This window comes from Cimex lectularius, unplaced genomic scaffold, assembly GCF_000648675.2.
Source record: "Cimex lectularius strain Harlan isolate CLEC.00 unplaced genomic scaffold, Clec_2.1 scaffold189, whole genome shotgun sequence".
Classification (NCBI taxonomy): Eukaryota; Metazoa; Arthropoda; class Insecta; order Hemiptera; family Cimicidae; genus Cimex; species Cimex lectularius.
In genome coordinates, this window is record NW_019392780.1 from 150,447 (window position 1) to 168,624 (window position 18,178).

The 18,178-nt window shown below is 35.3% G+C and overlaps 1 protein-coding gene across 1 annotated transcript in view; it reads right to left on the minus strand.

The window, feature by feature from the left end:
* Positions 1-352: 352 nt before the first annotated feature.
* LOC106666958 (transcription factor SOX-21-like) overlaps positions 353-18,178 on the minus strand; it is a 28,130-nt gene continuing 10,304 nt past the window's right edge. Inside the window, exon 2 of the mRNA XM_014394507.2 lies at positions 353-1,134. Within this exon, the coding sequence (XP_014249993.1) occupies positions 720-1,134 (415 nt within the window). The 3' untranslated portion in view covers positions 353-719. The remainder of the gene's footprint in view (positions 1,135-18,178) is intronic.

The window sequence follows — 18,178 nt, forward strand, 5'->3', positions numbered from 1 at the left end:
TTAAACAATGTTTGTAAATCCCAGGCCCTGAAGATGATCTCAATAAAGATCGAAACGTTGGCACGATATAGAAAATGTTTTTTGAAACCTACATCACACCAGACTGCATCTCACGGTTTCTGAATAATTGTGGAAGTTTACTTTCAAAGATTAAATTACAGAAAGGCAATAGAAAACATCAGATACTGAAATTAAACGATGATCACACAGAAATGCACTTTACCTTCTAGTCCAGAAAATATTACTGGCTCAGTAATGATTAATTAGCTGGAGACATCTGCCAGCACGAAACCAAAGGGGTAGTAAAAGAAATCGTTGCGCAACAAAAATTTATTAACAAATTTATCAAAATCGATAAATAAACTAACACAAGATTCAAAGTTGAGAAACAATTTATTTTTATTTTTGATCAATTTTATCTTTATGTACACACCCAAATAGTTAAATAACTGTAACAATATGCATCTCGAAATGTACAATAATCGTAAAATAAAATGTAAGTCAAAATCACTGGGCTTACAACTCGGATTGCACAACATCCCGGGTTTTTTATTTGTTAAATAAGTCAAACTTTTCCCCCTAATTGATTAGTCCACAGTTGGGGGGGATTCGGAAGCACCTGGGCTTATCTGTGGGGGCGGCATAGGCGGAGGGCTGCTCCACCAGGGCCACATTCTCTGTCCCAGCCCAACCCCTTCGGGAAGGACTGGGAGTGGTCTTCATATAACGTGTTGGGGCGAATACCTCTCCAGGGGCTTGGGAGCGACGTGTTCCTGGGGGCTGGAAGGCGGCGCCGGCTCGATCGGCGGCCCGCAGCCGCAAGGGGTCGACCAGCTGGCGGCTGCGGCCATCGCAGCTGCCTGGGAATATAGCGACTTGCCGTACAGCGCGTGCAGGGCGAGATCGGCCATTTTAGAAGTGTCTTCGAACCGGTAGAGATGATACGGAAACGGAGACAACAGAGGCAGTTTCAATTCTGAACCGTGGTCCAGGAGAGGCGGAGGAGGCGGAAGAAGACCGCGAGTACCGTCGACTGAAAACGAACCGAATTTTACTTCCTTCTTCTGCACCATCGGCTTGGGCTTTCTTCTAGGTCTGTACTTGTAATCCGGATGCTCTTTCATATGAAGCGCTCTGAAACAGAAATTTTATCGATTTTATTACACAATTCTCTGCCTCTTAATCAAAAACCGTGACGAAATGCAAAACCATTTGCCAGAAGAAAAAAATTTAACCCTTCACCAAAACAATTCTGATTGTCAATTTTACGGATTAAAAAAAAAAAGACACCTACTTCTCTACCCTCTTTCTAAGTCCTGTCATGTGTTTCCCCCCGCGTATCTTATATTACGGATAGGTTTAGTCTTAATGAAAATAAGATCGAGACGTATTGAACAGGATTTGTAATATATCGAAATAAAAGAAATAAAAACACAAACAAACAATTATATTTACTGAATACAACCCCACAAACATATTGGCAAATCTTTGATACACCCAAAAAATGCAAAATTTATAAGAAATACCCTCACCAAACCTATGGAACCTGACCGCAAATCTGCCGAAGCTGGTGCAAAGGCCTGAGCCAACTTAGTTATTCTTAATTAAAATTAGGGGGTACGGGCCTACTCAGGCTTTTAACCCCTCGGGTCCTGGTCGCCCGCCCTGTGTAATATATATAATTAAAATTAACAAATCGTAACATCTTACGATAGCGAAATTATCCATATTTCTATATGTTGATCACTGCCACCGTTTTTCTAATTATTATTTTTATTTTTAGAGATTAAAAAAAGCATTCTTCAATTGTTGCAAACATTGGTAAACGTCTTAAATGTTTTCAAGTAATATTTGGATGTATTTGGTAAAAGGGAAAAACACGACACAAGAAATAAATACAAAACCAAAATTTGAATATTCGATCTAATTATAAATCAGCTTTCAATTATAACTGTGTAATAAAAATGCTTAAAACTATGGCCTCTGATCAGTACAATTGATGTCATGTTTCCAGTTTGTAGGTCGTTGATAGGTCAAAATTTCCTATTAATATTTTTTCTTTTTGAATTTTTGTACTTTTATGTGTTATTGGATAATGTACTCAAAAGATCCATTATGCTATCAAAATAACTAAACTGCACGTCGAGTTGTACTCTCAGAAATGCCCTGATCGCCTCAGAGTAAACGAAAAAAACGTTTATTCTTGTAGCATGCAATATGAGGAGATACGGATCAGTTTCTGTTCAATCATCATAAAACCGGCTGGGTAATTTCGACGAGGAGCTGAATATTTTACTGTATTTTCGCGAAATTCCGAATTCCTCTCTCCGAAATGTTGGAAGGGTTTTGGGTTTTTCAAAAAATGAAATTATAGATATACTCCGGACTTACAATTTTAAGCCGTATAGCTCTCAACTTGTCCACGGACTTCAGAACTCTGATTATGACAGCTGTCTAACGCTCCTTGCACAAATGTCGATTTGTGAGGCTGGAGAAAACGTTATTCCATACATCCTATGAACTGATGGATCCAAGTTCACATACCTAGTCCTAATGGCTTACTAAACCTTTGAAAGTTTCGAACGTGGGAATACAAAAATCCGAGAATTTCGAGAAGCTTTTTGCCATAACTGTTGTCATTTTTTTACCAATTTAAATTGCACCATTGTTTTCAGCGTCAAAATCCTTTAAAATGATGTGTTAGGGTTGTATTTGAAGTTTTGAAGTTGAATTGGGCCTGAAGTACCCTGTATAATTTTTCTCCAAATAACGGTTTTCTCCAAAAATTTGAAAATGAAATTGAATATTAAAACGTATTAAAACGAGTAAAAAACATTAAACACTTTTTTATTATTTTTTTAATTCACTAATTGCGTGGTCCGCTTGACCAATTAATATATTACAATTAATTAAGGTTTTAGTTGAGATAAAAAAGTCAATGACACGTGCGAGATTCGAACCCACGATCTTCGGCTAGATACGCCGCTGCTCTACCACTTGAGCTATCGCGACCTCGATCCACTGCGACACTAACTTCCCATCTCAACCGCATCTTTTGAATTTTCCCTCCTTTTTTTAAAATTAATTGTAATATATTAATTGGTCAATTCGGCGTGTCTAGCCAAAGCTCATGGGTTCGAATCCCGCTCGTGCCATTGACTTTTTTATCTCAACTAAAAACCTTAATTAATTGTAATTTTTTAAAATTTAATTGTTTTTAATGGCGTCATTGGTTCAAGAAAAAAATGGTTCAGTCTATTCTCGCAGTTTTACGTCTCATTCATTTGCGTTTCGGTTTCCTCTATCATCAGTGAGGAGCTTAGAAAGTTTCTCACTGAACCTAGCGTGACCCAGAAAACTGTTAAGCGCCGATTAGTTCACGTGTTGAATCTGTTCGCTGACTAGCCAACAAGTTTGTTTAAAAAAATAAATCAAAGGGCATGATCTAAACAATGTTTATACCAGATTAATCGTAGAGGATCATGTTTTAACTTGGTTTCTCAACAATATCTCTCAATTAAACTATATTTTTATCTGATTACCTTATCGAAAAAACGAAAAAATCGGAAAATTATATTAGAGAACAAAACACGTAATAAACGGGAGAAAAAACACGGTTTGATCGTATAAAAAGCGACAAACGAAATATCGAGTTGACATATCTACACTTACTGTGGTAACAATTTGATTTCCTTCAATTATAAAAATTTTTGATAAAAAATACTCGATTTCATAGTACATACTATAAATATAAACCTCAAAACCAACTTAAAATAAGCATCGAATCCAGGAGATCAAGCACTATCCTTTGTGTACTACGCTAGAAAAATGAATACATAATAGGATAGAAAAATATATTCCAAGAAAAATCATATTCCTGTACAAGATGCGAAACAAGGCGAAAAGTTAATTTTACTGCAATTTTGATTGAAATCGTTTATGATTTCATGAAGAATTGTTTTTATTATGTTCAGTAAATGCCAGTTTGTTTTCCCTTCTGTTTGATTTTTGATCTGGTGAAGGGAAAGCAGTAACTTATGATTTTTCCTTTTCGAAGGTCGGATAATAGGTCATCTCAAAAAAACTTTTTTTTTTTTTTTTTTTTTTTTTTTTATTTATTTTTTATTCTGTTTTTTTTTTTTTTTTTTTTTTTTTTTTTTTTTTTGATGAGCTATTATCCCACGTTCGAGAAGGAAACATCATAAGTTAACCTGTTGAGGTCGAAATATAAGGAAAGCAATAAAATAGATAATTTATACATCGCAGGATAACTTTAGAGTGACTTTAGGGGTACTTTTGTTCTTAATAAATTGGTACATTTCATTTGGAGGTGGTAATCATCAACATCGGCCAGGGCCGCAGTGTCCGAAAAGTTTTAAAGAAATGATTACAATGTTAGATCTATATGTCAGTTGAAAAGACAATATCGGAGAGTATCGGAGTTGAACCGAAGCTGAATGCCAGGAAGATAAGGACACAAAGAGTGGACCCTCTTGACAGGAGACATGATCCCTCTTGTTTCGACCTGAAGTAACTCGTCCTAAACTCATTGTTTCTTTTCAAACAGGCGCACGTCATTCAGCCTGCGATGGCGGCGAATCTAATCAAAAAGGCCCACGTTACGTCCACGAACTTGTTTTATTTATATATTTTCCGGAGGTGATGCGTTATCTGAAGAAGTGAAAAGTGTTTAGAATTTCATATTTTATCAAAAAGCTTTTCTATTGAAAATTACGACGCTTAACGCCCTTTCACAATCTTTAATGGCCAGACGTATCGACTAGCAGTAAATAGTATTTAAGTAGCTTTGTGCGTAAGATAGTGGACCCATCCCAGTAGATCAATGTAAGCGTACAATAGACGGTATCGATACGGTATCAATAGAGGCATTCATGTTTGACTATCGCGCCGCTCCCTTTAGTACACATTTTTACAAGTATCATTTTACGCAATAGCACGAAAGATAACACTCAGGAAGAAGAGTTATTAGCGAGTCGGCTGCTATTGTCGCCTATTCAGGAAGCCACTACTTCTATTACCGCTTTTTTGTTATTTCCTAGGGTTATCGAACATGACGAGTCTTCGTCTTTGACGTTTAATTGACGGACCATTGAAAATGGTTAGACTGTTCCAGATCACCTCATGAAAGATAATCCAGACATGACAGTATATCAAAGGTGTTAAAATTCGTAATAAAGTAGGAGTTCTGATGGATGGGATGATTTGACGGACTTCACAAGAGGCCGTCACTTTTACCATAGGTATTTTGGTATTAAGATAAAATAAAAAATGATATAATCTTTGACGGGGATAATTTTGAATGTTAAATGGATTGATTGATAAGCTATTACAAAAAGCATTAGTCAGAGAGTGAGGGCTTTTCACTAAACAACACATTAGTTAATTTATTTTAAAAAAATTATTATTAAATATATTAAACTATTACAATAGTACGTATTCGAACATAAATTGCTTTTGTAAAAACTCATTTTTTTAATCGACACTGGTCACTTTACCGGGTCGGTATATTCTCACTGGTTTACTGTCAACTGAAACGTATATGTCACTAAAATTCTGTGAAGCGAAAAACCGTTTGTGTGAATACATAAACCAAAAAGAAAAAACCTCGCTTATTATGCTCTAAGAGAAAATCTCTCTCAAGAGCAACGGCTCCTTAAAACAAAACACAAATTTTAAAAAACTTCTATATTACTGAATAGAGTAATAATTGTAAAATTAAATTCACTGGTTTTCGTGGTCCGCTCGACCAATTAATTAAGGTTTTTAGTTGAGATAAAAAGTCAGTGTCACGAGCGGGATTCGAACCCAAGATCTTCGGCTAGATACACCGCTCTCTTCCACTTGAGCTGTCGTGACTTTGATCCACTCAACCCCACCTTTTGAATTTTCTCTGCTTTTTACCATTTTTCAAATGCCGAGTGATCATTTGATTCTCGGCGACAAATGAGTTCAAGTGGTAGAACAGCGGCGTATCTAGCCGAAGATCGTGGGTTCGAATCCCGCTCGAGACGCTGACTTTTTTATCTCAACTAAAAACTTAATTAATTGGTCGAGCGGACCACGAAAACCAGAGAATTTAATTTTACAATTTTTACTCTATCTCTAAAAACCTTATTTAATTGTGAAATTAAAGTTAATCAAAGAGGGAAAAAATATGTAATTAGAGAATTGACAGAAAAGAAAAGAGTAGTGATTAATTTTAAATCTATCTTAAACAGAAATTTTTAAAATCAGTTGGAGATTTTGCATTTTTGCTAAATATGGACAATTTTTTATACTTGCATGCTGTGATGACGAGAGAATTTTGAAAAAAGTACGTTTTACATTTAAGGTTTGGGCGGTATCGTCAAGATTTGATCTGGCTTTTTGATCAAAAGGCTCAGAAGAAGTACTCTAGTGTCTTGAAATGTAGGATATTAAAAGTGAAAGTTTGTAATAAAATAATGAGACCAGCGAGATGGACGGATCCGGTGAGGAGATAATTCCGATCGGTTTAACATGTTATTTGATTAAAATAGTATTAATAAAATAACAAAACTTATTTAGAGGGAAACATAATTTGTCATATTAATAAAGCCGACATTCCTTCCCGTATAAACCCAAAGTAAAATCATGTAATCTTAGTCAAACAGATCATATTATCATCTTAAGCATGATTTTATGTATAGTGGATTTTAATGGATTAGGTTTATCACTAACGTTCAACTTTATAGATCTTTTAATATGTCATAATGGGAAAAACGTTTGATTCTTGACCCCATATTTTTACATACACTAGGTGTAACATTTTTTGCCACTTGGAAGGCGCATTTAATGATAGAGTTATTATAGAGTTATTGAAAACTGGCGGTTGAATTCATTCCCTGGGGAGGTTATAAAAGATAAAGTATGTATATTTTGAACATAAAAATCCCTAGGTCGATATCCTAAAATAGTTTGTTATCTACATAATGAAATATAAATGACATATATATATATATATATATATATATATATAGGTTCTCATGTAGTGAATGTCCAATCACATTTGAAGTCAAACAAAACAGAATAAAAAATAAAATTTCTGGTCACGTTTCTGATTGGGGCAATAAATCCAGAGCTGGTACCAGTCTATCAAAACATTCAATAGAATGTAGGCATAAATTTGATTTTTTGAATGTTGAAATAATTGTCAAAGAGTCTCAATCACTTAAAATAAAAATAAAAGAGGTTCTATAATGTAAAGTAATAATTGTAACATTCCAACATATACTGTGAGTTCATTAAATTCACTAATTCCGTGGCCATTTGTCCGTCGAGAATCCAATCCGATTACACGACATTTGAAAAATGGCAAAAAGGAGGGAAAATTCAAAAGGTGGGCTTGAGATGTGCAGTTAGTGTCCTTCATTGTTTAACTTTAATTTTACAATTAATTGAGGTTTTTAGTTGAGATAAAAAGTCAGTGTCATGAGCGGGATTCGAACACACGATCTTCGGCTAGATACGCCGCTGCTCTACCACTTGACCTATTGTGACCTCGATCTTTTCGGCACGCGGACACTAACTTCCCATCTCAACCCCACCTTTTCAATTTTCCCTCCTTTTTTGCCTTTTTTCAAAGGTCGTGTAATCTATTTGATTCTCGGCGACAAATGAGGGAAAATTCAAAAGGTGAGGTTGAGATGGGAAGTTAGTGTCCGAGTGGATCGAGGTCACGATAGCTCAAGTGGTAGAGCAGCGGCGTATCTAGCCGAAGGTCGTGGGTTCGAATCCCGCTCGTGCCATTGACTTTTTTATCTCAACTAAAAACCTTAATTAATTTTAATATATACTGTGAGATTAAGTTCAATTTTTGGAGGTTTTATTAATTTTAAAAAGAGTTCTTCGTTAACGAGAGGACTCGGGGATAAGGTTGCAATACTGCTACAGTCCTTGGCAATGTTAGGACTAACTCGGTCTTCAAGGAAATTTGACATCCCCATAAAAAACAAATACGTCAATCTGTGGACATATTTAAGATTGTTTTGTACATTCTATATAGTTATATTGATTGTTAAATAAACTGTAAAAATAGGTTTTTCGTAATGTGAAAATAATAAAGGTCCTGATTAACTTAATATAGGTCGACAACTCGTCAGGAAGGTATTCGTAAATATGCAAAGAAAGTTGCAAAGACAAATTTTTTATTATATATCGTTTGACACAGACTAAACACGATAGATGAATGTTCGGCGGCTTGAAAATTGAAAATAAAAACAATTTAATAGTTTTCGTGGTCTTTTTTATATATTTAAATAATAATTTAATTTAAAAAAAATTCAAATTCAAAAGGTGGGGCTGAGATGGGAAGTTGGTGTCCGAGTGGATCGAGATCACGATAGCTCAAGTGGTAGAGCAGCGGCGTATTGGGCCGATGATCGTGGGTTCGAATCCCGCTCGTGACGCTGAATTTTTTATCTCAACTAAAACCTTAATTAATTGAAAAATAATAACAATAATAAAATCAAAGAAAATTAATGAATTATCTAAATGACTAAGGCTGGTACACATCGTTCAGTTATTGTTCTGAAACTTTTGAAATTCAAATTGTACTAAGTACAAACTAAACATCGTTCTATAAAAATGCAATTCACATAATTTTTGATTGTAGAGGATCTATCGGTTTACATTATACAATTTTTTTTTTTTTTACTTTGCCTTACGGCATTACCCATGTACATTATATTTGAAACCCAAGTGTACGCCCTTCAGTAATATTTTCCCACTGTTGTTCCTTAATTGTACCCGTTTTCAAACCTAATGGCTCAATATTATCAAAACAGTTGTGAGCAGGCTCTGGCGGATTTGCATAGGTAAGGTATCTGCTAATCCCGAGGCTATTCCTTATCGCTTCAATTTTCCTCGCACTACATTAATTTGCTTTAGGATTAGTCTAGCGATTTAGTTATATCTAGTGTGGGCTTTCAATTTAATATAGACGAAATTAAATAAAGGCTAGTTTGGGTTTTTAAACATACCTCCAAAAATTTTTTTTTAAATGTTGTAGTTTTAAATAAATTTTAATTGCCTGTATTAAAGTGTAGAAAATTTTGAACCTTTTCATTTTTTAATTATAATGTTTTTATTCTCGATATAACTTTAAACAGTCTACTAATACTTAAAAGATATATTATTTTCACATAATTCGGAAGATTGAACCGTACCTTTATTTTATGGCTTGCTCTATGTCAAGATAAAAAAATAATTTCGGCTCATTCCCAACATAAATCTTTTAAGTCTAAATAAATACCGTGCCTTCTGTGGAAAAAAAGTTGGTTAATGATTTATTTGAAAGGACATCCAATTAAGAAATTACCGCTTTGTTAACAAGAATAAAGGTTTTAGTGATTGTAAACATAATCGATTGACAGGCCGCCCTCTTATCTTAGTTTTTATAGTATTATTGTTCATTTCTGATGTCAAGAATAAATTCGCCAAATTTATGACATCGAAAGCTTTTCGGAAAACATTGGGACTGTAAGCCTAGAGTAAATAGGCTCTTCCTTCCTCTTATCTACAATATCGAACGTTTATCGTTTCTTGTGTCGTTACCGTTCTTCTGGGTGGGAACTCGAGTTGACACAAACTCTCAAAACCGTGTGTCGTGAATAGATAATAAAAATGAAACTTGAAACATTTATTTTTTCCCGTGCATCTTTGTCCCTGACGCTCTCATATTTTCTCCGCAGGACCTTGCTGACCGCTCGAAGGTACCTCAAATTGCTGTTAAGAGAACAAGAAAATCATTAACACTTAACAAAAAGATTTTCACGTTTTCCACCTCCCGTAGAAACATCGCTAGCGACGGGAGCCCTGCACCCCCGAAACACCTGGACAGCGCGTAGAGGAACCTCCTGCAATTCCGACAACTCTAATATTTTTTCACCTCCATAACAAGACAGATCTGATCACATTCGCTTCTCAGAATTCTCGATAGTCCTCAATACGGGTTTAAACGAACCATTCACGCTAATATATTACATTCACTAGTGGTCCGCTTGACCAATTAATATTTTTCAATTATTCAATCTAATATACTCACTCTATATAACATATTTATAAGAAGTTTATCGGGGAGGTCCGGAGTACCCGCGCTTACTGTAGATCCAAAAATAACTGGAAGCAAACTACTAACCAATTGAAATAACAAATAATTCTCTCTAAATATAATTCAAATAATTAAGGTTTTTGGTTGAGATTAAAAAAGTCAGTGTCACGAGCGGGATTCGAACCCACGACCTTCGGCTAGATACGCCGCTACTCTACCACCTGAGCTATCGTGACTTCGATCTTCTCAGACACTAACTTCCCATCTCAACCCCACCTTTTGAATTTTCCGTCCTTTTTGCCATTTTTCAAATGTCGTGTATTCTATTTGATTCTCGGCGACAAATGAAATGTCCACGGAGAGCTTTAGTGAAGATATACTTCATTTTACTTATTAAATAGCCGAAGGTCGTGGGTTCAAATCCCGCTCGTGACATTGACTTTTTTATCTCAACTAAAAATCTTAATTAATTGACTAATATATTCCTTTCACATTCCATACATCACATCACTTACCCCAGATTAGTCCTTATTCAGGGGGATAATCCACCCATTCATTCTAATCAAGTACATTTATACAAAACATAAAAACAAGTCAGCAGAGACTCCGTAAGCTCTTCTTGTAGGCTTCTAGTTTTTTTGCATTATAAAATATGCTCAATGCTTAATCTTTCGGTACATAATGGCACCGACGCGCCAGCAATCCTAGGACCTGTGCGTAACCTGGTAAGTATAGTCCTTTCCCTTCTCGACCCGGCTTCCGAGAACCAGTATTAATTGAAATAAATATTTATTTTTTTAACTTTCTGTCCATAAAGTAAATTTTCTAGAAAAAATAAAAAGTATGTACTAATGTACATTTGGATAAAATGGTGGCCGAGTGGTTCGATGGTGATTCGGGTGTCTTGCCACGCTAGCAATTCTGGATTCGAATCCCGATATTGCTCTTGGAATTTTAACAACATTGATGTTACTCTATCTTGTTTAACAGGGAATATTTTACTTTTGTTTGAAAAAAAAACAAAAAACAAACGGAAATATTTTAAAAATTTCTGAGCAGTCTGTTCGAATTCTCTTATATTAATTACAAAAAATAGAGAATTAAGATTTAACGTAACACAGCCAACGTTTGCGGTTCGTTTTCAAAGGTGAGCAGGAAATTATTCAATTTCTCGTGATAAATTCATTTACTGTTTGTTCCTTAAAATATTGCTTGTTAACCTTGTGCTAGTCAGATTCTGCAAGGTTTATCTTATGGAAAAAAAAAAAAGAAATCTACTTTTAAAAACCGAGAAAATGTTTGATTCAACGATATTGAGCGAAAATATATACAAACACATTTCCCGAGAGGTTTTGGGTTTAAAAAAAATTCTTTTCTTGAATTCAAAAATATACTAATTTATTTATAACAAATCATACAGGAAAAAAAAGCAACTAAAATATAGTAAGAAATAATCAAAACTGTTATCCTACAACACGGGCCACGTTCAAAAAATATTAGTCGACCATAGGCTTTTGAAAACTTTTACATGAGAAGTAAGTTCAAAAATAAACTAGGTGAGTATATAAACTACTTGCTACTAACCTTAAACCAAATTTAATGTTTACGTGTTCTTTTTATTAGACTAAGTGCTGCAGGATGCATGACTCTCGTGGAATGTCCACCAACGGAAACAAACGGATTCAGTAAAAATGTCGATCAATTTAAAAATTTAGATTATTTTTAACTGGTACTGATGGAATCAACTAGAAGTCAGAAATGAGGTCCAAGGCTATATCATCATACAGTATATACTTTCCATTTCAATTTCAATTTATTATGTTTGTTAGTAGGAAAAACTATTAATTATGCATGACGTCGGTTAAGAAGGCAGAAATAGATTATAAAAACAAAGGTAATAAAAGCCAAGATCAATTGCAAGCAATTTGACAATCGGGTTCGAGGCATCATTAGAAGTGAGGATATCGATTGGAAAGGTGACGATAGTCCAGTCACAGCAACAAAGCAACGCCGGCACAACGGATGCTCTGAATTGCCGATAACGGCCATTGTCAACGCTGAACCCTATGCGTCTACATTGTACAATTACACGCGACTCCAGTTTTCCAAGTTGTTAATAGCGGCAATTGACCTGTTGGTTGTTTGCATATCCGTCTCTTCCGCTTGCATTATCCAACACTCGTGTCATGTCTCGTTTAATTTTAACCCAGATGTTTGATTTTTAAAATCTTTAAATAATATTTGACTATGAAAATTGATGTGCGTTACACTTCATTATTGAATCGAGCATTAATGAACGATATGTATAAGTCACATGTCTTTAATGGGCAAATCCAAAGGCAAAAGTAAAAAATGTAAAACACTGGTAGTTTCTTCTTCCTTACCCGGCATAATTCCTATTTTTCTTCTTTCTGTGGGTGCCAGTTTGCCATTTTCTCTGGGATCATTTTTACGAGGCTATACTCCGGCGAGATCTGCTGTTCAGTTTTCACCTCTTTATTCTTAGTGATCTTTCTCAATCTGACGCCACTATTATTTTGTGTTAATAATTCATTAAAGCATTGTGCTTTAAATGATGATGATGTACATCACTCTTTCTCGTCCTCATATACGCTAGGAGTCCATAAACGTATGAAATATATATAATATATAAACAAAATTTAATTGTTTTCCATTGCTTTTTTGCCTTTAGTATTCATGTGTGTGATGCCTTAAGACTGCTGATTTAAAAAAAAATTAGATATATAATTATATTATGGGGGCGGCGGTGGCCGGAACGGTTTAGGCGTTGACACGGCGCTCATCGCTGTAAGGTAAAGGTCCCGGGTTCGAATCCAGCAGCCCTGCATTCGAACCCGACATACTTACAAATGGGCTTTTTTTCAAAAACACCGGCATCCCGAGGGTTTATATCCTCTGCTGTTGCAAACTCTCGTAAAAAATAAATAAATTAAAAAAAATCGATATGTATACTCAAAATAATGTATTAAATAACACTTTTTATTATCCGCCAAGGTGTTAATGGTGAATAAGTTCTTACTGGAATATGAAGGTGTTAAGAAACCGCAGTTTATTTACGAGATATCTCTATTTCGTCTGCAGCATGATGCACAAACATATAATTTTGTCTATTGATAGGTTGAAACATTCCAAGTTCTCCGTGGTTGAAAACCTTTATTCAATTTAGTAAATTACATGGATGTTTCAGGCTCCTGGCCCATCATCAGAAACATAGAGAAATCTCATGGTCCTCCTTTAGACTAAAATAAAATATATGTTTCCATTAGAGTTTTAAAACCTTGTTAACGACATTCCCCTCAACAAATAAAGAGGGGTGGAAAAATAATATATACGTATCATTGGCATAGTCCAGGTATAAATACTTTTATTAAATAAATTTAAATTAAAAAAAAAAAATGGGAAATTACTGATGGATATGCCTTCAGATTGGGAATTATACCATGAGATTTCTCTATGCCTAGTTGCTGATGATGGGCCAGGAGCCCGAAACATTCATGTAATTTACTAAATTGAATAAAGGTTTTCAACCACGGAGAACTTGGAGTTTTTCAACCTACCAATAGAGAAGATATGAACCGTGGAGGTGGCAATATATAAATAATATAATGGTGTCGTTACCGAGCATTTTGGACCGTCTCTTCTCATCGGTTTGGTCTTTCAAACGCATTTCGGCATTTCACAATCTGGACCCCAGCTCAGAAAAACAAAGACCATCAAAATTTGTTTTTACATCAACTAAGAGGTTTTTAACTACTTGTATGGACAAGTGACAAGACTCTAGGGATTAGAAGCACAATCATTCCGGTGTTATTGTTTATCATAGATAAAAGAACAGAAAAATGGCCATTCCAGTCAGAGATGTTTTCTATGGAAAAGAAAAATCATAATCATACTTCGCGAATATTAACCTCCGATGGGAGAACCACGAAATCCCCGATCGGATTTTTTCCAAGGTCGTAATTTTTGAAAATTTCGAATCCGAGTAAGATAACGCCTTCAAAACATAAGTAAAGCGCAGCTTCAGCATGTAAATATTAAATTAATGTCATTTTCTAATAAAGAAGATAATTTGAAATACCACATGGCAATGTAAATGTCTCGTAAAGTGTTGTACAAGTTGGACTTTTTTACTGCCTCGAATCTCTGGGCTACATACTTAATAAGAAAAGACCATTCTTTCAGTACCAATACGATAATTTGTACACAATCAATTCTGTAGAAGAAGACAGTCATCACCAAAACCTTAAATATTTTAACATCGTCCGCAAAAGGCCCAGACTCTGACTGCAATCAAAGAGGTGGTTCAAATCAGTTTAAAAAGTATTGGGCCAAGGTGGAAACCCTGAGGAACCCTTTAAGACAGAGTTATATTCGCAGGAAAATTTATCGCGAAAAAGAACGTTCATTTTACTATCACGTAGGTAAAAAGCGAATCCACACACAAAGATTTTCCCGCATACCCAGACAACCTACAGTCAATTTAACTTTATTGCCTAACAAGTCTAGTGTGAAGGATTCCATTGCATAACCTCCAACAAACTTCAAATTCTTTAACTTGACCTGATTTAATAGTTTAATAGTTTTTTAACTAGAGATATAAAGCATGTAAAAACAAATCTTGTGTGAGTTAAGTTAAATCCATATATACAATAATGGATTGTATAAATTTTACATATGTAATCACAATATTTTTTATATATTGGGTTGTCCGAAAAATAATGCAGGTTTACGGTTCGACTGATGGCTTTAATAATGTCAATTTCTGATGCATTGCTTCAATTTGAGAGCAATAGATTTCGGCATTGATTGTTTCGCCAGGATTTAAGAAGCTGTAGTACACCATCCAAAATGAAGCCCTCCGAAAAGTGACCTCACCTTTTTTGAAGAATTGGTAACTTTGGAAAATGTGGTGCCACTTCTCCTTTGTCGAGCCGCTGTCCAGAACGTCTGTTGTTATCATAGAAGATCCAATTTTCATCTAAAAAAATAATTCTATCCAGAAAAGGTCCGTTTCTTTTTCGGCAAAGAAGTGTGGCGCAAACTTCATAACGATGATTTTTTTGGCGGTAGTTTAATACTTGAGGAACCCAACTTTCGAACTTTTTCACATTTTCAATTGCCTTAAAGTGGTCAGCGACGGTTGATTTGCTAAAATATTCTCGAACAGTTGTTCTGGGATGTTCTTCGTCCAAAACTCGCAGAACATCATCATCTAGGGAAGAAATCCTTCCACGGCCTTCTTTATCTTTAATGTTTCTCTCTCGAAATTTTTTAAACCGTTTCTGAACGGTGCTTTTTCTCATAATGCCATTGCCCCAGACTTCATTTAATATTTCTGAGTGATTGGGCACGTTCCGATCGGGTCTAAACTCGTAAAACGAAAAGTAAAGACTGAATTTTTCCAAAGTAACGAAATGCTACTGAAGTAAACAAACATTTTTGTTAGAAAGAGGATTAAAAAGTGTTAACATTCGTACAAAAGAATCATCCATCAAACGTAAACCGTGCATTATATAGAGGGGTATTGAAAGAAAACCTGCATTATTTTCCTGGCAACCCAAAATAATGTTTCATGTGCTGGCATCGACCCCTACGACTGCACATTCCAATTCCACGAAATCAAAAATTATTCATTTTCCCTTATCTCTATATTTTCAATGATTCCCACGGTATGAAAAGCAAACCGCATGGCGACGAGTGTCAAAACAAACATACAAACATAGATAAAGGGATGTCAGGGAGGCGACGAGGGGCGCAATTTGTTACGGCTCGGTCTGGGGTTGAAGAAAAAAATCAATTCTGATTAATCCGGAGTAAGTGTTGGGGCGTGAGTAGGACAATGACGTCTCTTTATGGGCCATAATATCTTCATTTAATCCAAAAGGGGGCTGAAGCACACCCCACGCTGGGTTATGGCGGCTAATCAATTGTCTCCTCTTATCTGTATAACAGCCAGCCCTTCAAACCCACTCTACTATTCTCCACTTATCTCCCTTTGAGAGTTGGAAATATTGTGTTCAAAAAGAAATTTTTTTCTCCGATGGGTACCAAAAGAACATCCCAACATTAGTATACTAATAATTAAATTTCTATGGGCCCAATTTTTGCCACAAAACATTAAGATTAAAAACCTTGGTCTATGAAAGCCTATCTCCCCTAATTTACTCAACACAATCATTTCATTTCCGTCGAATATTACTTGATTATTATCCGAATCGAAATGTTTTGAACAAGGAAACACGGTTAGTTTAAATTTTATTGACTAGATATAATAAATTGTTCTCAAAGTAGTTGTTTGGAGTATTTGTCATACACTTGAAGTAATCAGTATTTCAATAAAGGGGCAAAAAAGATAACTTAATTTCTATTTAAGTATTGGATTATAATTTATTACTGATACTAAGAGAAACACGGGGAGAAAACATAATTTTATCAGATTTATAAGGGAAACTTGCAGTACAAATGACTCATGAGAAAATATTTTAGTCATCAGTTGTTTTTAAATAGATTTTCTTTCTAAGAGTAAAATCTAAGTTTTGCTTGTGTGTTGTGTGTTATGGTGTGAATGTAAATTATAAGCGTGAATGAGGGCATTATCCCCTACCTGGAGGAGTATCGAGAGTGAAAGTAATTTATTAGCGTGAATGGACGGTGTAATACCACCCCAGAAATATCGAGCACTCAGGGATGAATATGTGTTTTATGGAGAGTGAAGTTAATTTATTAGCGCGAATGGAGGTTTTCAATTCGTTCAAGGAATATGGAGTACTCAGGGGGAGTTAATGTGATCTGACATCTTGTTAATGGAGTTTAAAATATATCGTCGTCGTCGGAAAATCCAGTATCTCGCTCGTGCTTTGCGGGAGTATTTATTATGTGTTTCGGTTTTACTGTTATTTTAATAATAATTTGACAACTTGAGGAGCCTTCGAGAGGTTGGCAAGTTAAGAAAGTAGAGGACAAAATATGATGAACTCAGTGACAAAGATGCGCGAAGAACGAAGAATTTTCCGTTTATAGTCCAAAGACCCAGCGATGAGTTCATAATTATCAATACATAAATAATACCTACCTAAATTCATACTACTATTTCTTGCTTTCAAGTATGCACCACTCACTGAAGACGTACTGATTACAAAAAGGCACTCTACCCATGATTAAAACCTTTTGTTCTAAATTGTTTTAGACAATGAGCCTTTCGGTTGCCTGAATAAAACTTCAAAACAAGAGAAGAAGTTTGCTTTATAATTGAGCATTCACACCACAACAGATATTGTTCAGTTTTTCATGTTCTGTGTGATTTTAACTGTTTTACGTTCTTTCTTTGTTAAAGTTGAATTCGACTCGTGCGACCGGCAGTGCACTGCAAAAATCGAGCGATTTGAGTTTCGGGTTAGTATCCCATATTTTACATTTAGAAAATAATAATAGCTCAATATCGAGTACTTATCGCCGACGATTTTTTTTTATTTCTCCCGGCAGGCTAAATACTAGGGTCATTGCCGGCACCTTACGTATAGCTTCTTGCATTTTTCTTTGTTTCATTTCAACTTTATCTCTTTCTCATTCACTATATCTCTTCTTTTAATTTTGTTTCCTACCGACCAACCAGAGGAGTGTTTTGTTGCTCGTTCCTACCATCCCACACGTTTGTTAAAAATACTTGCAATATTTACAGACCCACTAACAATACCCACTCACGCTAAGAAAATCATTACCTAATCCACAGTTGACAGGGCTCAGAGTACAGGTGCACGACAGAGGTCCCTACAACAAAAAAGTCGGTAAGATAGTCATATACCTATCGACTTCTTTCCATTCGTGCTAATAAATACATTCATACAGTATGTATAGAATTTCATTCAGCCACTAATTTCCTTTTGACGGGCTTGTGGAGTACTCGACATCCACGTTCATTTACATAAAACATTCAGGCTAATAAATACATTCACATTGGAGAGGTCGCAGCATCTCGGCAGATAACCTTGATAGCGGTGACCTGTCCCTCACATCACACAACAAATATATAATTACATAAACTAATTTGGCGGGCCTGTGAGCTACTCG